Genomic DNA, 21,238 nt, shown 5'->3' with positions numbered 1-21,238 from the left:
TGACGGATGGAAGTTAAGAGCGTTCCCTTTGAAATAAAGTGGCGATAGTCTTTACCATGCTCAACCTTTATTTTTGTGCTTCTTTAGGCAACCCGTCGAATTTGACAAGTTTAGTTTTAGACGGAATTGAACGGCGGCGCAACACGGAAACGGACACAGACAAGAAGGGCGCCCTGTTGCGCCGCCGTTCAATTCCATCATGCACCAACTCGCCCCCCAGGCCGTTGTTCTTTAGTTTTAGACCTTGTATATTTACCCTTTTCTAATTCTGGTTTAGCACCCCTGTGTCCCCACCCTGCTATTTAGCAGCACCAATCTTCCAAACGCCTCTTGCTAAACTCTGCCGCAGATGCAGTCATGTTTCCTTTGTTTTTTCTATTAACACTCCGAGGCCTCGACCAGAGTGACTGTGTACGCATCGAGATCTGGATGGATACTATAATTAAATAATACATAAATTAAAACAATGGCATGAGAAGTGTTGCGTGCAGGTACCTTTATTGCTATAAGGATGGTGAACAAGAAATGTGACGTCACTTCAATCTGGAGAGCTTATCAATACTTGGTGCGGTCACGCCTAAGCAGAATTGCATAACCTTCACCCACATCCAACCTGTTCCTAGTGTATTTGCTTTTCAAATATGCAAGCTTTGAAAAAGCACCTCTGTGGCAATGTTACCATATATCGTTTCAAGGTTCCTTTATTCAGCATTAATAGGTAACTCTATTTTAATCAGTAACTGTAATATGATAATTTGGACCTCACTTTGTCTGGATTATCCAGCTTAGCGGTTCCAAGCTTCGTTTCAAAGGACCAAAAATCCTTATCTTGGTAGCTTGATTGTTCTGTCCAGAGAGGACGTGTCAACTTCGTCGGCCGCAAGCAGCTTTGAGCCTGCACTCCACCATAGAAAACGAATTGTGGTTTGCCGCCGATGTTGACAAAGCCGGACTTCAGATAACTTTATTGTAGCTACGTAACTTGGACATGGCTATATTCGTAGGCTACGCGGCTCAGACATCGCAAAAACAGCATGTAAGAAGGAGGCTATGAGATGAGCGATGAATGTTGCTGATGTCGAGCTTACAAAAAGTTGCGGGAAAGAAGACTTAGTGGTCAAGGACACGAGAGGCTGGCTGAATCGACATACGATGCAGAAGGCATCATAAACTGTATAAAAAAGTTGGCGAGGCTATAGAAGCAGCGCGAATCACGAACGATGTCAACGAACTCGTCAGACAGCGGCCAATTGCAAAGGGAAAGCAAGATTCGCTGAGTAGCGGGAAGAGCTAGGTGTTTCAATTTTTCCTTTTGGAGAGTTCCGGAGGATGGACAGGATGGAGGAATGAAACCGAATCGGTAACCACACTAAATTCATGCTGCGGCCGGGAGCGATGTCCACAACCGCTAATGACATTAAACAAACAATGCAGGTATACGGACTCAATCTGATCAAATATTTAGGAGAATCTCCCAAGGTGGAGTAGATCTGCAATAAGGGAGTAATTACGCATTGACATCTACCCAAGCGCAGTCATAGGGCTACAAAGAAAAGCTAAACAGCTTTCACAGAAACCTCATAGTTAGAGAAAAATTCGTCCTGTTCCGGGGATCGAACCCGGCACTACCGCCTTTCCGGGGCAGTCACTCTACCAACTGAGCTACCCATGCAGGACGGCCAGCAGATCAGATGGTAGGGCGAGAGCGAATTGATCACTCCCTCCAAGTGAGAATGTTGTTGATCGAATATAATAAGGAAGTAATTACTCCCTTATAGAAGCAATTCTGCAGAAACTTGATTGGCAGGACACTCCAGAATGCTTAACGAATTAACCTTATCAAGCGGTCCCTTGCGTATAGAAACGTTCTGGAACAAAGAAATCAGCTCCCATCAGCCATGCGAAGTTTCCTTTTAACCTCAACAAAGGCTGAGCTTATGCCGCCCCTGCAGAAGCACCGCGATTCCATTAGTATTCAAAAGGCCTTCATCAACACCAGGTTTAGTCATTGTGAGCTGTGACAGTATAATTATTTCAACGATGCAATTAGAAGTATGGTATGCGCTAGCATCGTTAGGGTACGCAAAAGCTTTGGCAGGGATGATCTACACTGGACTAAGATGTATCAGTTACCCCACCGCACAAAAGATTGCATGCGCAACATTGCGAGATTCATGTTTCAAATTCCTGCAGATGGGCTCTGAAATGTATATTGTTGGAAAGATCACACATTTTCCAGCGACAGTTGAATGAATTCTCGAAACTACCATTGAAAGAAGAAACATTGAAATAATGAGCAGGAAGAAAACATTGGTCAATTTTTAACTAAGAGCATCACTCTCGCGTCCCCAATTCTGTGTGATTTCCCTTCAATACCATTCCTATCACTCTTTCACGCTAGCTGCACTGTACGCATATACTGCTGTTTTTTTTTTTTTTTGTGTGTGTGTGTGCTTATTTTTTTTTATAGCTTGCAGCTCGATAAGCGAGAATTTCCAAGCCATGGCAGTGCATTAGAAATCAGCGCTAGGTTAGCGGGGGCTTGAGAAAAAAAAAAGAAGACGCTTTGACTCCGTCATTCACGCAGTATCGTTCGAACGCATCAAAATCTTGACTGTCCATCCACATGTGTGGACTTTCCGATCCAATTTTAGGGGTGGGCCAAGTCGGTTTTCACTCATCACAAATACCTCTGCCAACTACCACTACCAGAGGAGGCATGCTCGTTAGGAGCGCCGTGATGTATGCAGTTCAAGTTTGCAGGGGCGACATAAATAGAAAGCCCCGCTTTACAGCCAAGCCGTACGAACGTAAGATCCTACCTGCATGGCCTACAGGAGTAGCGCGTCTGATTCGGGTTGCCGTGAGTTCAATCTCCATCTCATTGTTGGCAGCCTGAGTTGCCAGCTCAGGCCGATTCCTGCCAGGGAGCTTCACATACACATCGGCCAAATGCGGTTCCCGGTAATCTTGAAGGAAGAATAGCGCAGAAAAACATGAGACACTTGAAGCAACACACCGCGAGCGCTTACTAACAAGAAGGCGTTTATTCAAACACATCGGAATAAATACGGACCAAGAAAAACAAGACAAAAAGCAAGTAACAAAATCAGAAGATTAGCAAAGACAATCTAGATAATAAGTTTCTTTCTCCGTCAGCGCAAGGGATGGCTCACTGATGCAGTGATCTGTCTCAGGAATGTGGCTTGCTTCAGCAATCTGCCGAGTCCTCTGATCACGATTAGTAAAGATTACAGTTGTCTTGTCCAGGTGGGCTTCGCAAGATTTACCAGTTTTTCGGTGTTTTCGCACATGGCATGCGAGATGTGTGCCTGTGCCATTCTTAATATCTCTTCGGTGTTCCGTGAGTCGTGTAGTTAATCAACGGCGGTTTGGCCGATGTATACAGCACCGCATGACACAGGAATTTTGTACACTACATTTTTCCTGCAGGCTGCCATTGGCTTGGCATGCTTAATGTCGTGTTTACTGCGCGTGCTTGCGCTTTCGTTTTCGGCGGCTTTTTTTTTTTTTTTTTTTTTTTGACGGCGCGAAAAATTCGGCTGATTTCGTCCGGTGCTGAAAACAAAACGTCAACATTGTAGCGTAGAACCCATGAGCGGTGCGCTGAATATAAGGAACAACTGCCAGTTTTCCGTGCTGTCTATCCTCTGGGGAACGCTTGGTTTTTCCACAGACATCTTTCACCAATCTTGCTATCTTCTCGCAGGCCCAGGTAATGATATGACGTGGATAGTCAGCGGTTGACAGCCGGGAGACCAAGGGAATCCAAGGTCGGTTAAACCAGTGCTGCACTTCTCCTCAGGGCACTCAAAACTTGTCAAGAATGGCATCGCTCAGTCATGCATCAGAGGAGCATTATTCAAGTCCTGTCACCATGTAGTAAAGGCAAGTCTCGAAGCACAGGTCTCCCGATTGTCAACCGCTGGTTATCCACATCATGTCATTACCTGGGCCTGCGAGAAAATGGCATGATTGGCGAAATATGTCTGTCCCCCAGAGGATAGACAGCACAGAAAACTTGCAATTGTTCCTTATATTCAGCGCACTGCTCATGAGCTTAAGAAGGAGGCTGCACGCTATAAGGTAGACGTTTTGTTTTCAGCGTCGAACAAACTCAGCCGAATTTGTCGCGCCGCCGAAAGGAAAGTGCGAGCACGCGTAGAAAATGCGACATTAAGCATGCCAAGCGAATGGTAACCTGCAGGAAAGATTTGGCTGTGGTTTGACCAATGGCCATACCGAGTAGAATTGTGGAAGTAACGAATTTCGAAGATTTGCTCGCCTAAGGCGATAAGCCTCTGCTTGACTGAACTTCTCCATGGCTGACTGCACCGGTACCGGCGCGATGCCACATATATACACAACGCGCATGCGCAGTGGCTCCGGCGTATCGGCGTTCCTTAGACGCACTCGTCTTCCCCGGAAAGCTGACGGCGCCCCAGACTGCAGCGCTTCGTTTAGCTCCAGCGGCTGTCACGCTCGGAGGGCCACTCCTCTTTATGGAAAGCGCGCAGCGTTCATCACACCTCTCCTGCGGAGTAATTCCGACCACCTGGAGATCTTTATCGTGCATAGACATCGCACAGCACACGGATGCCTCTCCGTTTTGCCTCCATCGAAACACATCAGCCGGCGGTCGGGTTCGAGCCCGGGAGCTCTGCCTAGATCGCCAGTAAACTTTGATGCGTTTAACGGAACGCTGGTTGAGTTCAATGCAGCGCTCAGTCGCCTGCAGCCAAAGCTTTCGCTCCACCATCGGTTCAGCAGCGTTGAAACCCTCAAATGTTATTGGAACAGCAATGACGTCACTGCGCATGTGCGGCACGGGAATCGCAGCGGCGGTGGCACCTGCACCAAAGCTGTGCGCCGTGTAACGTCACTTCTCCTGGAGAATGCACAGCTGGCGCAGCGACGGCGGCACCTCGGAATCACCCGCGCACCATAGGCGTCGGCGGCGGCTCCGCGCTGCTCTCCAGATGTGTGCCATGTGACGTCACTCGCTCCTCGCACATACGCAGTTGGGGCTCTCAGGGGCTCCGCGAAATCGCTCATATCTAGCGTAGTGCTGCTTCCGCAACAAAATGTAGTTTACAAGATTCCTGTGTCATGCGGTGCTGTATACATCAGCCAAACTAGCCGTCACATAAATACACGGCTCACGGAACACCGTAGATATATTAAGAATGGCACAGGCACACATCTCGCATGCCATGTGCGAAAACACCGGAAAACTGATAAATCTTGCGAAGCCCACCTGGACCAGACAACTGTAACCTTTACTAATCGTGGTGAGAGGGCTCGGGAAATTGCTGAAGCCTACAACATTCTCATGACAGATCACTTTATCAGTGAGCCATCTCTTGCGCTTACGGGGAAAGAAACTTATTTTCTAGATTGTCTGCTAATCTTCTGATTTCGTTCCTTGTTTTTTTTTTGTGTTGTTTTTCTTGCTCCGTATTTATTCCGATGCGTTTGAATAAACGCCTTTGTTGTTTGTAAGCGCTCGTGGTGTGTTCCTTCAAGTGTCTCGTTTTTTTCTGCGCTATTTTTTCTTTCAGATGAACCAGTACTAACATGCCCAACTTTTCGCTTTGTTCCCGATGAGTTTGACTCGCCCCTCAAAGTTGGCAGCCTGAGTTTGCAGCTGGTGGCGACAAGCGATTTCAAACACCCGACTAGGTTTCAGGGTGGACCAGAGTCCACCCCGAATTTTGACCACTTGTCACGCAATCAAATTTGAAAAGTGACCCCGTGACCGCTTGCATTTTTAAAGAAGTATTTTGCGTAAGCGAATTTATTAGACATCTGTCAAACACCTCATTGTCATCATTCATGCTTACCGTGTCGACCGAAGACAAGTATACTACTTCCTCGTCGGAAACTTTCCAGTCTTTGTGGAGAATGACCCGCATTAGTATAACAGTTTTAGGTTCGTCGCATTGATCTAAAAGGGTCATAAATATCGGAAGATGACTGCTCAGATCAAAAGATAAAACTCCAACTTTTGTATTTGTTGTAGTGGAACTAGTAAGAAACAAAATTAAATGGGTTCAACGCTGCTGAACCGAATATGAAGCGGAAGCTTTCACTGCGGGCGGCCGAGCGTTGCATCGAACACAACCAGCGTTGCGTCTAACGCACCAAAGTATACCGGTGTTTTAGGCAGAATACACTTTCATGCCCTGCGCATGCCATGCCGGCAGACGCTTTCCTGCTCCACTCGGTCAGCTCTCCATGACGGCGCGCGCAAGCGCAGGGCGGTAACTACCCCCCCCCCCCCCCCCTCTCCACGCCGGTGCGCGAATCTGCTGGGGTGCGTAGCGAACGCAACAGCGGAACACCTGTGGAACGGCGCAGTATGGTGGCCATGGCAACGGCGCATGCGCACTGTCGCTGTTTTTCAGGCACTGCGAAATGCGCGAATGGTAGCGCAGTTCTAGTTTTTACGCTGTAACTTTATTCATGTTTCTATTGTTTGTTGCGTTGTTTTTTTTTTTCTAAAAACATTTACGTTTTGTTCTTAAAAAGTGTATTGTCTGCCTCCCATCCTGTAACATAGCCTTCACCGGCCAACAGTATCGGAAAATAAAAAATAAAATAAATAACCCGAAACTTTGGAACAGCCCTTTTGTTTCATTTGCCATTGTGGAATTTGTGAGAATATCAATGTCCCTCGTAAAAACAACTTTCATTTTATGTAATCGACTGCACTCAAAGATTCATTGAAGATGCTTGAGAAATTATAAAAAACAAAAACAAAACAGTGTTTGAAGGGAGGCACACTACTGAAACAAAAAAGCAGTTCATGACAATCACCAGCATTTCACAGTCATCACAACAAGTGAGGGCGCGAGAAAGTTAACTTTGATGCATGTTTTTAGCATTATTAAGCTATGAATTTATTACAGTGCGATTTAGCAAAATACCCTGTAACCAAGTACAGTAAAAACACTTTCGCCTATACACAAATTGGTGCACAATAACATGTAAAAATGAAAACCGGAAGCTAGCGCAGGGTAATCACAGCAATAAACATTTTCTCTCTTTCTGTGCTGCTGTGCGTTTCCCGGTCATATTTATTTGTCTGCTTCTTACAGCACTGGGCGCCTCCCGGCTGCGATGAAATCGGACGCTGCCTCAGGAGACCGCCCTCCAGGCCGTACCTGTGCGAATGGCCCCACTAATAATATCAATAAAGAGGCGCAATTCTGTGCTTACTTGTCCTTTTTTACAGCCATATGTTTCCTTGCGCCACACCAAAGAAATGTTGCCCGGTATAACCTCAGCCAAGTGACTCACATGGAGAGGCAGCACAACATACGTAGCTTAGCATATGCTTTCCATGCTTTCCACACGGCGACACAGGCAGGCTTCGCCATGCTGCTGCTTTGCCATCATGGCGGCCGCAGTAAGATCAGTCCCCGGCCCATTGCCAAGGAGATCCGGGGAGGGCACGAGTCTTCCCGAAATCAGACTCACTCCCACCCTTCACTAGCGTCAGCCTTCATATCATTCCTCACGCTATCTTAGTAATATGGAGGGGAGCAGGCAAGTAGAAAATTCGGGAAAGAAGCACGTTTCATTGCTCGCCGAAACAATCGATTTGCGATGTCAATGCCAAGAAATTCACTCTGTGAATGAAATAATTAACTCTTCATAAGAAATAATGAAGCTCAGAAAATCTCATCCTTCCCTTATTTCATCTTGTTGCCTCAAAGGCGTGCGCACTTTCATAAGCGCTGAAATCAGGCTCGAAGCACGTTGATACTTGTTATGTTGGTTCCGAAACAGGAAAGGCAGGCAGAAAGAGTGAGGCGCGGGGCCCTGCAGAGGGCATCGAGGCACCCTAGAGCTTTGGCTTATCTGCTTTCGGGATTTCGTGCTCTGTTCGCACGCTCACCAAGAACTCGCTGCGTTTAGCGGTTCACTTCTTGGCCTTATTGACAGGGTACCAAATGAGTTCCGGGAAACCGGATTGCTTTACTATCCGCATATTTTGGACCTCGCCCGTATAGAGGTGAAGACTCTTGGGCAGGCATATAAGTGACTTTATTTACAGCTAAGCTTAACAGGCGAAGGTGTACTATGCATAACCAATAATGTTTAATTAGGAGTAGCCGTGGTTACTTAAGACTAAGAATAAAGAGTATTTAGAAACTATTAAAGCAGGGCTAATTTAAGGCTAGCCATGCTTACGAACGGTGTCCCATGTCCCTAATTTGTACTATTTAAGGCTAATAAGACGAATTAGGAGTAACATATAATTAGTACCAATTATAAATGATATGATAATTGTGTCGCCATGATTGCTAATGTAATATATCAGTAAATTTTAAATCAATAGATGCATACCTTATTTGTTCATTCCAACTGAAATCGATGTGAAACGAAGCTGCTAAACAAGTTGTTAAGAATGCTTTGCATTGTATTCATGATTAACAGAAAGTTACCGTCTGTAACTTTTTTTCGGCAACTGTTCCGAGGGTGTGAAATAGACGCTTGTGCTAGATAACTTTTTTTTCCTTTCTAGTAATTTTGAAAAACTCTTGGCAAAATTAACGGCTCTTCTTTCATCAAGCCTGTCTCATTAGGTTGGGCTTGAAAGTTGCTTGCTCAATAGGTGCCCCGTTCGAGACGGCATACGACGGTATGTAAGATGGGAAGTGACGCGAAGAAACGAAAGGTTTATGTGCATCAGATTTACAACACTAAAGCGGAGTAATAAACAGGACGGAACTGACTGGGAAATATTCCTCCCTCGGCATAGTCTATTAGACGGAGAGCAACAAGACAGCCCAAAGTGACGGACTGGGTTCCCAGGCTCGGTTTTAAGCACCCCGAAGTCGGGCCTATATTCTGCTTACGTGTGATTACAATAAACAATCAATTTTTATAGCCTGCAACTAGAGCAGGGGTGCTCAAACTGTTTTGTCTTAAGGAACCCCAGCAATTATCGATGGGTGTCAAGAAACCATCCCCTCAGACCCATCCCCCCCAGACCATCAGAGTTAGGCGATGTCGTTCGTGTACGGACCTGTCCTGAATTTTTTCGTTTAGTTCACTTTCGTAAGCATTTGTTTGTATTATTGTTTTTGACAATCAGTCTCTTAATAAATGGCCACCGCTCACCCATACAGAAACGCAAACTACATACAAGACCAACATTCCATCTAATTCGCGCCCTCGGCCAATACCAACTATACGTGTTAGCTCAGCGCCAGACTTTTCATTGGTTATATATCGTTCCCGCAGCCCGGCGTAGGCATATCCTTATCTTCGCCAGACACGGTTTTTTTTTTGTTGTTGTTGCTTTTATGGTCAAATGTGCTTACTGGTAGCGCCATAGAAACGCCAGGAGAAAGGCCCAATGAGATTTCCACGATTTGTATAGCGATACCTACACTAGGCTAGTCAGCAGCGGATATAAGTCGCGGAGCGGCTGCTCGCCTTGGGTGAAGGCGCAGTGGAAGACGCGGCTGGTGGCCCCGAAGGCTGTACGTATACGTAAGAATGAAGCGCGGAGAGCTAAGCGCGTGTCGGAGACGCCCGAGGTAGTGACGCCAAGTATCGGCGTGAAGAGGCCCTCAACTATAGCGGCGGACGTGGAACGCCGCTATAGTTGAGGGTGGCGCTGGTGAACACTCTCAAGGTTCGTATACAGACAACATAAATACCCAAGCAAGTAGCAGGGGGGACAGCGGCCGATGTAGCTCAGTTGGAAGAGCACCGGACGCGATATTCGGAGGATGTGGGATCGGTTCCCATCATCGGCACGTTGTTTTTTCTTCTACTTTTTGTTTAATTACCTTTCCCCTGAACAGGTTATATTACTAATTTCTATGATTATCCAAGTAAAAATTAAAAAAAAAAGACTAAGTACAATCCCCAATGCTTTCCTTGGCCTCGCCGACTGTTGGCTTCTTTCCTTCACACACATACATATATATATATATATATATATATATATATATATATATATATATATATATATATATATATATATATATATATATATATATATATATATATATATATATAAGTAATGCACTTTATTCAGCACTCAAATTAAGCGTCCAACAGGTCGGCTGCCTGTTGTACCAAGGGTAGTTGGTCCTTCGGTGAAGAAGATTCCAGCCAGGCACGCCAGGATACAGGTGCGGGGTATGGATAGTGTGAGGATTGTATGGCGGCAGGACAGAGGAAAAGACAGTGTTCAAAATTCGCGTAGATGGAGGGGCAGTTAGGGCACGAGGGGTCAGCTCGCATGTGATGCGCGTGTGTTGTGTATCTTCTCTTGTGTTTGTGTTTGTTGCGCCACATTTCTGAATACGATGCAGCACCAACTAGCCCCTCAAGCCATTATTTTGTGATAAAGGGATAGTCGCGCCGGGGTAATGAGGGCATTTGATTGAATTTTACGGAGGACTCTGGCTTGGGGGATAGTGAGGGCTGGGTGGGGCGCCGGAAGACGGACAAAATCTTCCTTTAGCTGCGTATAATGCTCTTTCAGGGTGTGTTTTAGAGCGTATGCCTCGTCACTTGTCGGTGGGCTGACCCAGGGGATCACCGGAGCCCGGTTATGGAAATCGCGGGCTATCTGATTACACAGCTTATTTCCGGCGATCCCTGAATGACCAGGGATCCACTTTAGAGTGACAGTGGCTGGGCGTAAGGCGAAGAGGGCCTTATCGAGACTGTCTCGTAAGTCAACGGGTATGGTGCGGTTGTGGATGGATCGAAGAGCGTTTTGTGAGTCCGTGTATATAATGGTAGTTGTTTGTGGAGGGCATTTGCATGAATGTCTGAGCGGCGTGCACGATGGGCGTGATTTCAAGCGTGGTTGAGCAGGGAGGGTTGCTTAAAGGTCCACACGTCTGGCATATGAGGTCCGGAAGATGCGGGGAATGGATGACATATGCGCCGGTGCCAGTGTCTGAAAGGCGTGAGGCGTCTGTATACGCCACTGTATGAGTAGAGAAAGGAGGGTTGTGGTGGGTAGCTTGTGCCTGTCGACGACCGTTATGTAGCCCCGGCTGCATGTGCCGAGGGATGGGTGCAATACGGAGGTTAGAAGGGAGTGCATGACCGGGTATGTGAAGAGGAAGATCGATGGGGGGCATTCCAGCCTCCCGCAGAATCCATCGACCCTGTTGCGTGCCGGACAAGCTGGCTAGCTGGTGCTCCCGATGGAGGTTGAGTGCAGGAAGAGGCAGGAAAGTCCTGTTTCGTAGAGTCGTTGGTTGGACGTGTGAACTGGGAGATGCAGCGCGGCTTTGTATAGAGTGTTGAGTGCGGCACTGAGCTTGGTAAGGTGTTGCTGTGTAAGCTTAAGGTAAGGTATTTAGTAGAGGATTTTGTTTAGGGCCAATGCGTGTGTTAGCTGCGTGGCACGTGACTCGATTAGTCCAGCATGACGTTTAACTACCCGCCGAACCAATTGCTTAACTTGATGACATGTGTTAATGGCCTGTTGAACGGAGGGCGTGCTTTGTTTCGTGTGAAGGTGCATACTGAGAAGCCGGCATGAATTGACTCGGGGTATTGGTTGGTTATCGATGTGTAGTGATATGAGTGACTGGGTGGAGCGTTGATATTGTGTATGCGTGAGGAAAAGGAGTTCGGATTTTTCCGGTGCTGGTTGAAGTCCAGTGTAAGAAAGAAAAGAGGAGATGAGGTCAAGGCCTTGCTGTAGCGTGTTTTCGACATCTCCGGGGGACCCGCGGATGCACCACAGTGTTCTGTCATCAGCGTAAAATATATGATGCAGATTGGGGATGGCAGTGAGCTTTCTGGCTAGTGCGGTCATGCCGATGTTAAAGAGAGTCGGGGAGAGCACAGCACCTTGTGGAGTGCCACGTGTTAGATTGGTTCAGTAAGAGTATCTTGTAGTCGAAATTGGGCCGTCCTGTTCTGCAAAAAGTTACGGAGATAAGTATATGTGTTATGCCCGCAGTTAGTGTGCTGAATGGAGTCGAGCATGTGATCATGACTGATGTTGTCGAATGTCTTGCGAACGTCAACTGTGACCAAGGCATGTACCTGAGCTGAGGGGGGCTGGAGGAATGTGTGTTCGAGGAGGAAGAAAAGGTCTTGCGTCGAGACGTGAGAACGGAACCCGATTAGGATGTGAGGAAAGAAGTCGATGGCGTCGAGATGATCCTGAAAGCGGGTCAGAACTATCCGTTCCATACTCTTTCCCACAAATGAGGTAAGGGAGATGGGACGAAGGTTTTGGAGAGTAGACGGTTTACCTGGTTTCGGAATAAGAACAATGGTCGAGGATTTCCACTCGTGGGGAAAAGTGCCCTCAGACCAGTGTTCGTTGATGTAAGAAAGAAAAGTTTCTTTGTCGGGGTCAGGAAGGTTTCTTAGAAGAGTGTAGGTGACGAGGTCCTCACCTGGTGTCGGGGAGCGGGAATTTTGTGCGAGATCAAAATCAAGCTCGTTGAGAGAGAAGGGTTTGTCGAGATCTGCTTGAGAGGCGCCTGCGTAAGCTTGATAGGTTGATAGAAGAAGTGGAGGAATGTGGAGGTTCGATAGAGTCTGCTCTAGTTGAGCGGGACCTTGCAGGGATAGGAATTTATCGATAGTGGGGGTGGGGTGGGGGTGGGGACTGAGAAGGGAGCGGAGATGCCAGGTGGATTTTTGGTGGAGGGTGCCATTTATGCGGTTACAAACTTCATCCCAGTTAGATGCCTCAAGGGTCGAACAGTAGTGTGTTATGTCAGAGTGTAGTCGGTCTAGTGTTTGAGTTAGAGGTTGTGTGGCTGTTGTCTGATTCTTCTAAGCAGTCGCTTGCGCCGCTTCCACAGGCGGATTAGGTGTGGGTCAGGAGTTACAGTGGGTGCAGAAGACTTTTCTGTCGTAGTTGCAGATTGTCGTGCCGAATGAAGAGATTGGAGCCAATCTGGATACGGTCGAGCTTGGGATGAGGTGGAAGTGCGGATTTTGCGAAATGCTTCCCAGTCTGTGAGGTGTCGGGTACCTTTCCGGTGGCGTAGAGAGAGATCGAGAGATAACAGAATGATATAGTGACCGCTGATGAGCTGTGCGTCCGTGCTTTGCCAGGTTATTTGTGTGGAGCCTAGGAAGAGCGCGAGGTCAGGGGTGGACGGTTTTTATGTGCTTGTGCCTGTGCGTGTGAGTGTGTCAGGAGTGTTGAGTACGGTGAAGTGATTCTGCGTAATGTATGCGTGAAGTATGCGGCCAGGCCGTAATGTTGTCGGGTAGCCCCAGCTGACATGCGGAGCATTGAAATCTCCTGCCAGTAGCAGCTCGTGGGTGGGAGCTAGGGATGCTGTGAAAGAGAAGAGTGGTTTGAAAAGGCAGTATTCGGTGGGTCTGTTGTAGAGATTGAGGAAGCATATAGGGCGCTGTTTTGGTGAGGGATAAAATACGAAAGCAATGAGATAGGGTTGTAGCACGGTCGGGATTTCGATGTGTTCGAACTTGAGGTCTGTACGGATGAAAGAGGAAACGAGGGGTTTGGTAGTTGGGGGTGTGCAGTCCCCGGTACCCAGGGATGTTGTGAGTGTGGCGTGTTTCTTGAAGTAGCAGGAAAGCCGGTAGAGAAGGAAGAGTGAGAAGCCATTGATACAGAGGTGTTTTCTTTGTTCTGAGGCTGCGGCAGTTCCATTGCACAATTTGGAGTGCGGTTGTGTTAGCCATTACAGTGCGTTAGAGGTGGGAGAGAACGACGAAGACGGCGGGGGTGGAGGCAGATGACCTACCTCGGCCGCCGGAGTTGGGTGTGTACGTTTGAGAGACTGGGAGGTGGCTTGCATGAGGGTGGGGTTGTTGAGGTGGATGGTTTTTTCGAGGGAAGCGACGCTGTAGGTGAGCTCCTCGATTCGGGAGACGAGGGGGGAGACAATGGAGAGAACATTAGAAACAAGGGTTTCGAGGGTGGAAACACGTTGGGTGATTTCGGTCAATTGTTGCTCACACGGGAGAAGACGGTTTTTTAGATCAGTGTATTGTTGCAAAAGTTTAGCGGAGGAGGGGTGGAGAGGGGGGGATGGGAGAGTGCCTGGCGTACCTGAGCACGAAGGGGTGTCTTGGGAAGTTGCTGTCAGCTGTGGTTTGACCGGGGGCAACCTCTCCTGAGTGGCCGCCTGTTGGTTCACTGCGGAGGTGGACTGATGCGGGGTGGGTTCTTGGTCCCGTGACTTGAGGTTGAGGTTGGGCTGTCAACTGAACAGTGGCAGGACGCAGGAACGATGTGGTCGGTGCTGTAGATGGCGGTTGAAGAGGCATCTGATGATGCTGGTTCTTTCCCCAGGTAGATGTGGCAGGTAGAGAAGTTAATAATTGCGCAGATGACTGCGGCTTCGAATGTAGGGCAGTGCTATCCGGGCCCGTAGGTGGTGAGACCGTATGAATCGACGTAGCACTGCGTAACTTGATACGCTGCTCATAGGAACCTTTGGCCCGGGCTTGGTCTTGCTGGTACTGAATGGGACATGCGGTGTCGAAAGGTGGATGATCTGCTTTGCAGTGAAAGCACCATGGCGAGCAGGGATGGGCGTCGTCAGCTGATTGAAGCTGAGTAGAGCAGATGTTACAGCGGAGGTTACGCTCGGTGCAGGTATAAGTCCGGTGCCCGTATTGCAGGCATTGGATGCATTTATATGCCTTGGGGTGATGTGGGCGGCAGCGATACGCGGCGCGGCGAAAATAGACTGTGTTTGGAATTACTGAGCCCTCGAAGGTGATCAGGACGGACTCGGTGGTGCCCATCATGCGGGCGTTGAGGATGTTTCCAGAGTAGCTTTCAAGGCCTTGCATGAGAGCAGCTGTGGAGAGGCCAGCGTCGACGCCGTGTGTCACACAACGGCAGGAGTTGGTGGGGGGTGCGATGTATGAGTGCACGAGCATTTCTTCCTTGTTGAGGGTGATGTGATTAATAGCACTCAGGCGTGAAGCATGCAGTCAGCTGGGATGAGGTCTTGATGATGGCAATCCGTTGTTGGGGCCGGAGATCGAGAGAAATGTCGGAAGAGGCACCGGCAGGGAGCTGAGCCGCGGCGGAGAAGGCGGTGAGTAGAGCGTAGGGCTTTACAGTAGGCGCAAAGGCGGCGGCGGGGAGTTGCACGCACACGGAGTAGAGGGTGTAATGTATCAGTCACGCATGCGCTCTGGCCGTTACCATGCAGCCGTTTGTAGGCTATAAATACCAGCATGCATCTCTAATAAACGCTCTTCTTCTTCTTGCTTCCACGCTGCTTGTTCGTTGTTGGACGCTGGAACATGGTGCCAGAAGTGGGATAGTGTTCACGTATGCAGTAACGCGCTGATCGAAGCGGTGGTGTCACTGTGCACTGCACGATGGATTTAGTGAAGCCACCGCAGCCGCTGGTGCTGTCCGGTAGCACCGCGAAGAACTGGAGCCTCTTCAAGCAGCGGTTCGAGCTGTTCCTGCAGGCCACTGAGTCTACGAAAGAACCACGGACGGAAGGAGCCAAAACCGCACTGCTTCTCACCGTAGCCGGGGAAGACGCCCTAGAGGTATTCAACAACTTTTTTTTTTCGGAGAACGAAAGCAAGGAAGATTATCAAACTGTCGCAAAGAAGTTCGAGGAACTCTGCAAAGAGCAGCAAAACGAAGTGTACGAATGCTATGTCTTTCGTTCAAGAACGCAAGCTGAGGGCGAACCCTTCGAACGCTTTTGACGGGACTTGAAGAAACTTGCACGAAGCTGCAATTTTGGAACCTTGAGTGACCAGGTCGTCTTTGGCACAAATAATCCAAAATTGCGCGAAAATATGCTGAAAGTTAAAGACCTTACTTTACTGAGGGCGGAGGAAATTTGCAAGGCTGAAGAGGTATGCGCCGAACAAAACAATACATGGGCTCAAGCAAAGAAGCAAGTAACACGAATTGAAACGCGCCAGCAAGGCAACTTTTCAGCCTGTGAACAGTGTGCAGAATGTTCAAAGCAGGACGAGGCTCAACGAGAACAGGAAGTTGCTCGTATAAAAACACGCCGGCAGTTCAAATGCTCCAAGTGCAACCGTGTCCACGAACGCGGCAGATGCCCAGCGTTCGGCAAAACATGTTTCCGGTGCCGTGGCGCTAACCAATTTTCGGCCTATTGCAAAAACGTTTCTCAAGTAAGCGAAGTACGCGGTGAGCAGGAAGGTTCTGAATACTCGACGTCTGCTTAGGCAACAGAGCTGATTGGGTCATTCACGCGAGAGTGGCTTCCCAAGTAGTGTCTCTGAAAGTAGACACAGGCTCGCAAGCGAATTTATTGCCTTACTCCGTTTTTCAAAGGCTCAAAGCGAAGTTTGGTTTAAGAGCAAGCCGCTCCGTCCTCCGCTCATACACCGGTGACGTTATAAAGCACATCGGCGTGGCTACGCTCCAAGTGGTTGTGAACGACCAAAGTGGGTACTTCGACTTCTTCATTGTGAAAAAGGGCAACCAGGCCATATTGGGACTGTCTGCAAGTGAAGCGTTAGGTCTGTGGTCGCGTTCTGTGAACACTGTGCACATGAACAGCACTGACCAAGTGGTTAAGGAATTTCCCGAGTTGTTTCAGGGCATCGGCTGCCTAGCACGCCCTTACCACATGATTCTGCGCGAGGATGCAACACCGGTAGTCCAGCCGGTGCGACGGCTGCTCTTGGCGTTGCTCGAGCCCCTGCGAGAAGAGTTGGATCGGATGGAGCGGGCTGGCTTCGTGGCCAAAGTCACCGAACCCACTGATTGGGTGAGTCCGTTTGTTGCAGCAAGAAAAAAGGATGGGAAACTGCGCATATGTATTGACCCCAGACGAATTAACGAGTGCCTAAAGCGAGAACATTATCAAATGCCTAAGCGAGATGACATTGAGGCTGAGATTGCCGGGGCCTCCTTTTTCTCTGGCATCGACGCGCATTCGGGGTTCCACCAAATCCCCTTAAATGAAGCTACATCAAAGATATGCACAATCGGAACACCCTTCGGACGCTACCGTTTCTTGCGACTTCCCTTCGGCATTGCTTCGGCGCCTGAGGTTTTCCAGAGAACTATGAATGAAATATTCGACCAGGCTCCAGGGGTCCGAATCTATGTCGATGACATATTGATATGGGGGAGCACAAGGGAAGAACACGATACTCGCCTCCGCACAGCCTTTCAACTAGCCAAAAAGGCCGGCCTGACGCTCAATGCGGCGAAATGCAAATTCAGTGTCACGGAAATTGACTTTTTGGGTGACATCTAAACAAAGACGGAATAAGACCTAACCCCGCACTGATTGCACCATTACGTGAAATGCCTCAGCCAAAGGACAAAGCCGGCGTCCACAGAATGCTCGGGGTAGTGAACTACTTCGGAAACTACATACCGCATCTAGCGGAAAGGACGACGCTTCTACGAAGCCTCATTAAAAAAGACGCCCTTTTTGAATGGTCTGCAAACCACTGTAAGGAATGGCAAGCTGTCTGTGACGCACTGAGTGGTCCTCCTTTCCTAGCTATTTTCGATCCTGCTAAAGAGACCAAAGTCGTTGCTGATGCTTCGAAAAATGGGATTGGTGCTGCCCTTCTTCAGAACTACGGTGGTAGTTGGCGGCCGGTCGCCTATGCATCACGCACAATGACGGAGGCAGAACAACGATACGCGCAAATCGAGAAAGAAGCAATGGCCATTACTTTCGGCTGTGAAAAATTTTTTCATTTCGTTTACGGCCGCAAGTTCGCCATCGAAACAGACCACGGACCGTTGATGGAAATTGCTTCGAAAGCCATTGGTGACATGCCACCAAGACTGCAACGATTTTTCCTGCGCTTGCTAAGATACGATTACGTTCTTCCCTTTGTTCCAGGCAAACAGCTGTTCCTGGCCGATATGCTTTCAAGATCGTCGCCAGCCGTTCCAAGCGAACGTGATGACTTCACTGAAGACGTCGACGTTCATGCAGTGAGCGTGACTTCAGAGCTGGTGAGCAAGAAAATGTTTGATCGACTGGCAGAAGTGACAGCCTCTGACCCAGACTTGCAAACAGTGTTGCGGCAACTAAGGAATGGAGAAGAAATTGAAGGCTCGATGAGACCTTTTGGTCCTGAGTTATCAGAAGTGAAGGGTATTATTATGAAGGGGACAAAGGTCGTCATTCCGAGGAATATGAGAGCTGAAATACTGGGTCGTATTCATGAAGGTCACTTAGGCATAAATAAGTGCAAAGCGAGAGCCCGTCGCTTGGTATTCTGGCCGAGACTGAATACGCACATTGAAACCATGGTGAAGACCTGTTCTGTTTGTCAAGAATACGCTTACAAACAAGAAACCGAACCAGTGCTGCTTAGGCCGATCCCAGGCCATGCCTGGTACAGGGTGGGTGTTGACATCTTTATGTACGGCGGAAACTCCTACCTGTGCGTGTTCGGCGCGTTTTCAAACTTCCCTGAAGTCGAAAAGCTTACTGACACAACGACATGCACTGTCATTGCTAAGCTAGCTTAGCTCAATTTTTGCACGGTATGGGATTGCGTTGGAAGTCTGCACCGACAACGGTCCTCAGTTTTCATCACATGAATTTGCTTTGTTCGCCTCTAGATACGACTTCAAGCATGTCACGTCCAGTCCGCGATTCCCACGGTCCAATGGCCTAGCCGAGAAGGGAGTCCAAATTGTCAAAAGAATCATGAAGAAGACTGGCGAACTCAACGTGGACTTCTGGTTGGGCCTTCTCGGTTATCGCTCGACTCCACTAGCCGAAGGCCGGTCCCCTGGAGAGCTTCTTCAAGGCAGAAAGTTGCGCACTCGGCTACCAGACTTCGTGTCATGCTCCAGTCAACAGAAGTCCCGGCGCCAACCACGCCAGCAAAGGCCCTCAAAAGGGAAAAATCTGCCTGAGCTAAAAAAAGATGCAGTTGTAAGAGTACGAGGGAATGCATGGGACTGCAAGGCTGAGTCATGGGCATGGTAGCACCAAGGTCCTATCGCGTCCTTACAGAGGACAACAAAGTGCGTCGACGCAACCGACAACATCTTCTAGCCACACGTGAGCCATTCCGAAGCGACTTAACGGAAGATGATTCTGGCAGCGAAGACATTTCCCAGGAAAACGTGGAAGCGTCGCAGTCTACAATACAGCCCATTCAATTTGTGCCAAGGCGATCCACCCGACAACAGACAGCCCAATCGTCTTCACTACGACCGGAATTTCCAACAAGTGTCGCGTATTGTGCTCTCAGACTTTTAAAGATTACACCGAGGAAGATGTAATGTATCAGTCGCGCATGCGCTCTGGCCGTTACCATGCAGCCGTTTGTAGGCTATAAATACCAGCATGCATCTCGAATAAACGCTCTTCTTCTTCTTGCTTCCACGCTGCTTGTTCGTTGTTGGACGCTGGAACAGAGGGCATACCGGGAACGAGGCTCAGTGCGTGTCTTACGGGCGGCGGGTGTAATCCATCCGTCTGCGGGGTCGGGGGTAAAGTCCGCGGAGTCGAGGAGGGCATCGTTCGAGGTGGCGGCGGGCGGTGAGAGGCATGGCGGCGATGTTTCCAGGGGCAGGCTGCGGTTGGAGTGCCGCTGGGGCCGAGGAGTCCATGTTATGCTGCGGGGCTACGAGACTTACTAGGGCGGCGGCCGCTTCGGATTTTCGAACAGCCGCTGCCACGCAATACAGAACGGTACCGGGTTGTACTTTGTATCAGTCGGTGCGCGGTGATGAGGTTACACGCCGGTTGAAAACTTTCAGGGGTTGGCGGCGAAGAACAGCGGTGCGTGCGGATTTGATCGGAGCTCGACGCGGATGCTGCTGCTCCGGGCGACGCCACCTGGTAGCCTCTCATATATATATATATATATATATATATATATATATATATATATATATATATATATATATATATATATATATATATATATATATATATATATATATATATAACGACCTTTATTGTAAGGCAAGCTCGTTTGCTTAGTTCTAAGCTTGCAGGTACTGACGACATGGCCTCGGACACTTGCTCTCGGATCAGATGTTGAAGTGTCGGCGCCAGATTTAATGGCATGTTCGGAACAGAGGGAAGCAGCGGCAGCTGCCGGGCCACCTCCTCATGGATGAACTGTTGAATCTGGAGTAGGAGAGAACTGTTGACTTCTCTCGTTACGTCGATGTTATTTAGAGTCGCGGCCTGTGTTGAGAGCAGCCAAGTGAAGACTCGCTTTCGGCGCAGTTCGTCATATCTCTGACAAATATTGATGATCTCGCTGACAAAGGTGGGGCCTTTGGCTGCAAGCATGTGAAAGACGTCTTGCTCTATGCCCTTAAGCACATGCTTGATGCGCTCAGTCTCTGTAATTGATGCACTGAAGCGCTTGCATGAGGACATCTTCAATATAACTGGTGAAGCTTTCACCAAACTGTTGGGTGCGAGAGGAAAGACGCTGCTCAACGCAAAGTTTCCGCACGGCCGGACGCCCGAAGATGTAAATAAAGGATGTCTTGAAAGCGGACCAGGTGGCGAAGTCCGATTTGTGCATGGTTTTTGAACAAAAGGTTCGCCACATCCGTCAAGTAGAAAACTACATTTGTCAGCTTCATGCTGTAGTCCCACCGGTTGTGAGCGTTCACCCGGTCGTAGGAGGACAGCCAGTCCTCCACATCATGGTCATCCGTGCCACTGAAACTGGCAGGATCCCGTTGACGAAGCGCACCGGAACAGGTTGTGGGTGGCGAAGCGGTTGGTTGGATGGCGTCACTTGGCATCGCGGTAGCGAGGGTACGACTGCGTAGCTCCAGGATCAGTCCTCGCAGACTCCACCGAGATTATAACGAGCGTTATTGTAAGGTGAGCTCGTTTGCTATGGTTAGGGCAAGGCTTGCATATATATATATATATATATATACACGTACATATATCCCTGAGCGAACAAACTGAATAATGGAACAAAACAATCGCCCAAATTTGCCATAGATTTTTCCAGCGTCTGGAGCCAACCACATGGTGGCTCCGTCGTTGTAATTAGCAGCGGCGGATGACAGTCGCATGTCGGCGACATCGAATTGGAGGCAGAGATTCCGATCGTCGTTGCCCAACTACGAGAAGAAGAACGTCCGATGGTGCAGGAAGAACCAGATGAGAGAAAGACGAGCCGGGTGACTGACTACACTATACCGCTGACGGCCACTGATTCGGCAACGAGAACGTTCGAGTGTGACTGTGAATAACCAATTTGTCTTTGCGTGCAGCGTGGGCGATAGACTATCAGTCTT

General features: G+C 48.7%; 1 protein-coding gene and 2 pseudogenes across 2 annotated transcripts in view; 2 read left to right on the top strand and 1 right to left on the bottom strand.

Moving 5' to 3' along the window:
- The window catches only part of LOC146205027 (N-acetylgalactosamine-6-sulfatase-like), a 69,850-nt gene extending 62,613 nt beyond the window's left edge, over positions 1-7,237 (top strand). For both annotated transcript variants that reach the window (XM_084589697.1, XM_084589698.1), the window contains one exon: positions 7,122-7,237. In XM_084589697.1, coding sequence (XP_084445823.1) covers positions 7,122-7,208 — 87 coding nt within the window. In that variant the 3' untranslated portion in view covers positions 7,209-7,237. The remainder of the gene's footprint in view (positions 1-7,121) is intronic.
- A 2,852-nt stretch (positions 7,238-10,089) lies between these two features.
- On the bottom strand, positions 10,090-12,285 carry LOC146205026 (uncharacterized; annotated as a pseudogene).
- Positions 12,286-12,295: 10 nt separating this feature from the next.
- LOC146205025 (uncharacterized) lies at positions 12,296-17,936 on the top strand (annotated as a pseudogene).
- Positions 17,937-21,238: the final 3,302 nt, after the last annotated feature.

Source organism: Amblyomma maculatum, chromosome 1 (genome assembly GCF_055883805.1).
Source record: "Amblyomma maculatum isolate TAMU_Amacu chromosome 1, ASM5588380v1, whole genome shotgun sequence".
NCBI classification, from domain to species: Eukaryota; Metazoa; Arthropoda; class Arachnida; order Ixodida; family Ixodidae; genus Amblyomma; species Amblyomma maculatum.
The sequence above is the reverse complement of the archived record's forward strand: the minus strand, read 5'-3'. Positions and strand labels throughout refer to the sequence as shown.